The sequence below is a fragment of the Mus pahari genome, chromosome 20, assembly GCF_900095145.1.
Source record: "Mus pahari chromosome 20, PAHARI_EIJ_v1.1, whole genome shotgun sequence".
NCBI lineage: Eukaryota > Metazoa > Chordata > Mammalia > Rodentia > Muridae > Mus > Mus pahari.
Genome location: NC_034609.1, coordinates 34,373,390 through 34,380,806, shown reverse-complemented (window position 1 = coordinate 34,380,806; position 7,417 = coordinate 34,373,390). Strand labels below are relative to the sequence as shown.

Here is a 7,417-nt window from a genome sequence, read left to right as displayed (position 1 = left end):
TCCAGACCCGCAAAACAGCTAGCTGGCTGGCAGCAGAGCTCTCAAAAGAAGGCCACCAGGTGGCCCTGCTGAGTGGAGAGATGATGGTGGAGCAGAGGGCCGCNGTGATCGAGCGCTTCCGAGAAGGCAAAGAGAAGGTTCTGGTGACCACCAACGTGTGTGCCCGTGGTGAGCAGAGACTGGCCCTGTTCACCAGGTTGGGGGGCCCAGGCCCTGTGAGCAAGAAGAGTTCTTGTCTCAGGGAGGTGGGAGGGTTCGAGGGACATTCCTTCCTGGGAGACGCTGATTTGATTTCCCTGTGGGTGGAAGGGAAGCCAGCAGTGCTGCCTTGGTGGGAAGCTTTCCAGATGCCCCCTGAGCTACAGACCCTCTTTAGTGATGTGCGCTTTAGTGNCCACGNGCCAGATGTGACCTGTCCCAGCCGTGTCTTCAGCCCAAGTGGGTACGTGTGGCTGATGGTGCCCCCGTCTCCTGCCTGCCTCCCCCAACCCCTTTGTACAGGTATNGATGTTGAACAGGTGTCTGTGGTCATCAATTTTGACCTCCCTGTGGACAAGGATGGGAACCCAGACAATGAGACCTACCTGCACCGCATTGGGCGCACAGGCCGCTTTGGCAAGAGGGGTCTGGCAGTGAACATGGTGGACAGCAAGCACAGCATGAATATCCTCAACAGGATCCAGGAGCATTTTAGTGAGTGCCCAGTCGACTCTGCCTGGATCCCTTCTCAGAGGGGGTGTGGGAGAGGGCAGGTTTCCATGGTCCCTGCATATCCGGGGCTCAGGGACTGCAATATCAGTGCCCTGGGACCAGGCTGGGGGAACCTGACTCCCTGGGAAGTTGGTAGCCTTGTNCAGAGCCCTGGTGCTATCTGNTCAGGCTCAGGAAGCCTGCTTGTGCCTAGAGGAAGNGTCACTGTCCCTCAGGGAGGTGCCTCTGCAGACTGCCATGCTGTCGTCCTGGGTGACTTCTATTGCATTTCCTCGGTAGTTCATGATGGTCTTCCCGTCTTTTCTTTCTCCCCTCAGATAAGAAGATAGAAAGATTGGACACAGATGATTTGGATGAGATTGAGAAAATAGCCAACTGAGGCGCTTGCTNCTCCATGGGNTGGTGCCACCCTCAGCNCTCNCTGCCTGGGAATCTAGTGCTCTCGTGGCATAGGCCTTGACGGGCCCCTCAGAGACCACGGGCTGAGTAGAGACTACCTACCTCATTCAGAATTACGTTTGGACTTGACAGAAATTTGTGCAAATGATGAGGGATGGTAGAAAATTTGTTTACACAACTTTGGAAGATTAGGCATGAATACACAGAAATTTACCTTTTCAAGTCCCGTCTTTTTTTTTTTTTTTTTTTGAACAGTATTTTCCAATCATTACACTGATCTAGATAATATGCCTAGGATTCCTTGTGACAAACCTTAGCTGTTTGTGACTTGGAGTTCGCAGGCCAGCCTTGTTGAAGTGACAGCACAGAACAGAGAGCACACAGAGGCAGAGTCCCCAGGGAGGAGGAGGATATAAGCCAGTCTAGTGTCAGAAGGATGGCATGAGGCACTGGAGTTGGCCTGTGGACTGCTGCTTAGGACTTGGTGTGCAATGGCTAAGCTGGGTGTTAACCAGACCCCTGCTGACACTCTTTCCAGGAAAAGATTTGCCATGTTGGACCAAAATGCCTTTGGGGCTTCTCCTTAAACTTTGTGGCTCAGGAACATGGGCAGTCTATATGTAGTGCAAATCTGGTTATTGGTGAGTTCTTGGCTCATACTTCAGCAAGACCTGTGGAGAAGTTGTCCTGGAAGATTAGTGGTACCTCTGGCTTACCATAACACCTGGATCATGGCTACTTGAACCATAGTTTTTACATCTGTAACATCATTTGGATTGTTAGTAGTCCCAGGCAAATAAAAGGGTACTGAGATTTGGGTTTTAAGTGAGTACTGTAGCTTAAAGTTTCTGATGGGCAGGCAGCCTTGATCAAAGCAGGCTAGGCATGGTCAGCAGTTGCCAAAAATCCTTGCTTTTTTTGCGGTTCCTGAAAGATTAGTCCTGTCAGTGCTGGGGAGTGATTGCAGACATTGGGCATCGTGGTTCTAAAGGAATTCTGATGGTCTGTGTTCACAGTGAGTGTGATGAGGGACAGGACGGACCACAGACGTTTGTCTGTCCACAATGAGGCATCGCCAAGCATTTACTCATTTCTCCCTTAGCACCCATCAGTAGAATAGTAAAAGCATACAATAAAAACAGAATTCCTCATACTGGCTAGGCCATAGATAGCACACAGTGACAGCAACTTGGAAGGATGGAGAAGCACCCTCTACAGTGCTTTGACTTGGACGGGGTTATTCTTCTCTCTAGGGTTTGTTTTGTTGCATGTATGTGTTGTGCTGGGACTCAAACCTGGAGCCGTGTGTTCTGCTAACTAAGCACATTACTCTGAACTATTATTTCCAGCCATGATGGAGGAATGTTGTAGTGAGAGATATTGATCTGTTTTTCCATATTTTAATGCCAGCTCCGACACCTGGGAAAGGAGGGTGCCACCATGGCTACTGCCTGGTGGTTGTTCAGTGTCACAGAGAAACCAGCAGGGTGCCTGGTCTCCACTCTCCAGTGGGGACTTGAATAGAATTCTCTGTGTGCTCCTGGCCAACTTTGATCTATTTTAGAAGTGTTAAAAGGAGAGAATAAACTTTTTCTCCCAAAATACTGTGGACCAAACTTGAAATAACTGAAACAAGGACTGTAGTTAGAGAAGTGTGTGACTCTTCCCTGAGTCTGAGGAGATGGAGCAAGGCAAGCAGCAGCCTCTCCAGTGGCTTCTGGTGGAAGTGTAGATGAGCGCTCCTAACTTAGTGTTCTGCACCTCGGAGAATACTGGATGGGTTTCATGGTGTCTTAGGAAGACTCCCAAAAGATTATCCACCTTTTAAAAAGGTGAGTCCTACATTGTGGATGGCTCTGGCATGTCACTAGTGTCTTGTGGACCATATTCCTTCACAGCCTACATTCACTCGTGCCACCATCTATCCCCCAGGGGCAGGTTAGCACTGTCGGGAGCCTTAAGAAAGTATTGAGCTTACAAGAGCCTTGGTCCCAGGGATTTGACTGATGTCAATAAAGTTATGTATCTATGAAGTGATAAACTGAGCTCTTGGACAAAGGAGCTCAGGGAAAGAATGAAGGGAGAAGCTCAGGGAAAGAAATATTTTTGTCTAATGAAAAGTTTTGTGATGTTCATTACCCACAAACAAATTTATATTGGATTTTTATTCGTTGACCTCAAACTTAAATTCCTGCCTCAGTTTCCTGAGTACTAGAATTATAGGTGTGTACTATCATGCCAGACTGAGGTATTTTTGTTCTGTGTATCATTTACTGGTTATATGCATGCATAAGATCTGATAAGTTGTTGAGACATAGTCTTTTAGGGATTTGGGATTCTTGTTTTTGTTTTTTGAGACAGGGTTTCTTTGTGTATCCCTGGCTGTCCTGGAATTTGCTCTATAGTAGACCAGGCTGGCTTTGAACTCCAAAATCCACTCCTACTTGAGCCTAGTTGAGCCTCCAACTCCTGAGTGCTGGGATTAAAGGTGTGCACTACCACACCCTGTATGATGTAGTTTTTGCTGGTGTTAATTATGAACTGTTCATGTTACTAAGACAGTAATGATTATAAGAAGGAAGTAGCATCTTCTGGTTGTTGATATATTAAGTAAAGTTAAAACCACGTTCAGCTAGTATTAGTCTTTGTCAGTTGGTGAGCAACGAGGGCATCTCCATAGACCCAGGATTCTGCTCACTTGCCAGGCATTTACAAATACATGCACACGCACACATGCGCATATGTGCACACACACACACACACACACACACCACCCCACTTTAGTAAAACAGGATAATGTGGGTCACTGCCTGTGAAGTCAGTCTGTGGTTGCATCCTCCAGGAGTGATGATGTACACCAGTCGGTCGCTGCATTAGCAAGAGTGATATTCCATGCCTGTAGTCCCAGCGTCAGCAAAGCTGAGGCCGGAGGGGTTTGAGCTTAAAGTGAGCCCAGCCTACATAGGTCCTGTCTCAAAAAACAAAACAAAAAAACAATCTGAGTGTGGTAGTTCATGCCCATAATCCTGGCATTTGTGGTATGAAAGCAGGAAGTTCAGGAGTTCAAAGCTAACCTAGGCAATAAGAGGCTGGGTCAGGGCATTCCACCTGAAGATAGGTCTTTCCTATTTGTTACAAAATCTCTGTCCAGGACTGGTATAAAGCGTTCCAGAGGCCAGAGAACATTGAATAAAGGAATGGGGTTTTTGTGTGAGGAAGCAGGCTCATGACAAGATTTGCAAGGAAAGGATTCATCCTCAGGTACAAAGAGAAGTTGAGGCTAGCCTGGTCTACATTAAGCCCTGTCTCAGAAAGCAAAAGAGTAAAAAGTATTAGGTACAGTGGTGATTTTTTATTTATTGCAGCACTCAGGAGGCTGAGCCAGTAGTGCTGAGTTTAAAGCCAGCCTGGGTTACTTAGAAACAGGCCAGCCTTAGCTGTGTGTCAAGTTGACAAGGGTGAAAGAAGTATCCTGGGAACACAGCTCAAGTGGCCCTGTGTGGGAAAGTCAGGGTTCACAGGGTAAAATGCTGCTACTGCTGCTGCTCAGTGTTTGTTGTTTAACACAGGCTGGCCTGGAAATCAAAGAATTCTACCTCAGCCTCCTGAGTGCTGGGATTCTAAGCAGGAGCCGCTATGACCTGGCGACTAAATTTTGACTGTATATCACAGTCCAGTGTCCTGCTGTGACAGAATAGCCAGGACTGAGTAGTCTGAGGACAAGGGAGCCTGCAGGCCAGGAGGGGGACATCAACATCAGAGCCTTAGCAGCAGGATGAGGAGTTCTGAAATCAGTGTAGCAAAATTGGCTTTCTGTTGCTGGAGGAGGGAACTTGACTGCCTGCCTCCTCTGCCCTCACCACGTGAGGTAATGCTGAAGGCTTCATGGACTCTCAAGTTTCTCTTGGTCCTCTTTTAGAGACACCAGACTCCTGGGATGTCATTACAAGTTTACATGGCTTTGCTTCTCTGCTTGAGAGTAAATACCCTGTGCTCTGTTGCCTGGCTGTTGTGGTGTCTTCTACAAAGGACCCTGGTGCACGAAATTAACCCAAGAAACTTATGCTGAGGCACATACACTGCTTTTCTCACCCTTAGCTGAGCTAGAGCTTTCCCAGAGCAGCTTGAAACCCTAGCGTGAAGATGCAGATGTGTGCTTTTCTTGGCCTCCAGACTGTCTTGGCTTTAGAATCTGAGGGGGCAGGGGAGTGGCTGCTCTTGTCGTAGTTTCAGTCATGAAGTGGGGAATGTCTAGAAGATGGAGAAAGGTGTGGTGACACACAGCTGTAATCCTAACACTTGCAGGGCTGATGGTTGAGACTTTGGAGTACTGCTAGGACTACAGGGGTCTGGACTGTGTGATAAGATCACGTCTCTTCAAAATCAAAAGGACAGGTCAAGCTTTCCCGTGACGCCCGACATGTCTGCTGCCCCCCCCCCCCGCCTCCGCCCCAGTCAGTGGACAGAGAGACGAGGGTGACAGAGCAGATCCTCTTGTGTCTTTTTGAGCCCAGGACTGCAGCTAGCTTTTGCCAGCATAAGAGATAGCCTTCCCCACAAGACTGCTGTTGCTCAGTGTGTTTTTCCCATTCCAATTCTTCAACTTAAGAGCAGCCTACTGAGTGTAAGTTATTGTAATTATTCCCTGAGGGCAAGCCTCTCCTTTACTCTTGAAGGAACAAGTCAAGTCATGTGGCCAATTAAGCATGCTTTTTTGTTTTTCTTTTTTCTTTTGGATTGGGTTTTGTATGTGTGTAGTTCATTTTGCTATCTGACAGCAGTAGCTGCTAAATATGTGTAGAAATTATCAAGATATGGCTAGTGAGATGACTGGTTATTGCAGGTCCAGTTCCTGAAGGTAGGAGAAAACTAGCTAGCCTCAGGGAGTTGTCCTTAGACCTCATTAGTGGGGCAATGGTGCATAGTCACACACAAATTTTATTTTTTAAGATTTGCTCATCTTTTTAAATAAATATATTTTTAAAAATGTGTATCAGTGTTTTGTTTGCATTAACTTTGTATAGTCTTTGAGTTTCCATTGCTGTGAAGAAACAATTGACCAAAGCAGCTCATTTCACTGGGTCTGGCTCATGGTTTTAGGGGTTCAGTCCATTATCATCATGGTGGGAAGCATGGCAGCATCCAGGCAGGCATGGTGCTGGAGGAGCTGAGAGTTCTACATCTTCATCTGAAGGCAGCCAGGAGGAGGGTCTCATAAATGAACACATCCTCTCTTCATAGCAAATGTGTCACGATTCCTGTTTCACGGATAGAGAAACAAGCACAGAGAGGCTGTGTGAATTGCCCTGCAACTCCCCCATAGTCAGAGGCCTATACTTTCTGGCTCCAGGCCCCACACTCTTAACATATTTGTCTCAAGCAATTGTAGAACTGCTTTTTTTTTCTTTTTTTTTTTTTTTTTTTTAAGATTTATGTATATGAGTGCACTATCTGTAAAACCTGCATGCCAGAAGAGGGCATCAGATCCCAGTATAGATGGTTGTGAGCTACCATGTGGTTGCTGGGAACTGAACTCAAGAACTCTGGAAGAGCAGACCGGTGAGCCATCTCTACGGCCCCCAGAACTGCTGCTTTAGTATATGTTCTCCCTTGTACTCTAGGCAAGTATGTCTGTACTACTGAATTCTGAGATTGCAACAGCAGGGGTTGCAAAGAACTCTACCGTGTTAATGTGTCTTCAGATGTTTAACCTTGAGAAAATGCTGCACAATCATACAGTTAATAGTTAATTTACTCCTGGGAATCAAACTCAGGCATCCCTTAGGCTGGGCAAGTGCTCTATGATGACTCAGCTACATCTCCACCCTTTATACTTTTATTTTTTTGTAGCCTTTACTGGCCTGGAAGTAACTCTGTAAACCAGGCTGGCCTCAAACTCAGAGATTTGCTTACCCGCCTCTCGAGTGCTGGGATTAAAGGCATACTTGACCATGCTCAGTTTAGAATGAAGGGTTTCTAAAAATGTTAATTTAGTACCACTTCTAGGTCTCCTGGCCAAAATGGAGTGTAGATGTTATGTCATGTAGTCATGTAGAGCTGAGTCAGAACTTGTCTAAGTGCAGGCTGTTTGTTGGGAACTATCAGAAAGTGCCTTCTCGGGGCTGGTGAGATGGCTCAGTGGGTAAGAGCACCCGACTGCTCTTCCGAAGGTCCGGAGTTCAAATCCCAGCAACCACATGGTGGCACACAACCATCCCTAATGAGATCTGATGCCCTCTTCTGGTGTGTCTGAAAATAGCTACAGTGTATTTACATAAATAAATAAAATGTTTAAAAAAAAAAAAAG

The 7,417-nt window shown here is 46.6% G+C and overlaps 1 protein-coding gene across 1 annotated transcript in view; it reads left to right on the top strand.

Moving 5' to 3' along the window:
* Nucleotides 1-6,036, top strand: part of LOC110337355 (ATP-dependent RNA helicase DDX19B-like) — a 24,863-nt gene extending 18,827 nt beyond the window's left edge. The window contains exons 6-8 of the mRNA XM_021220228.2: nucleotides 6-168; nucleotides 502-693; nucleotides 1,029-6,036. Coding sequence (XP_021075887.2) covers nucleotides 6-168; nucleotides 502-693; nucleotides 1,029-1,090 — 417 coding nt within the window. The 3' untranslated portion in view covers nucleotides 1,091-6,036. The remainder of the gene's footprint in view (nucleotides 1-5; nucleotides 169-501; nucleotides 694-1,028) is intronic.
* Nucleotides 6,037-7,417: the final 1,381 nt, after the last annotated feature.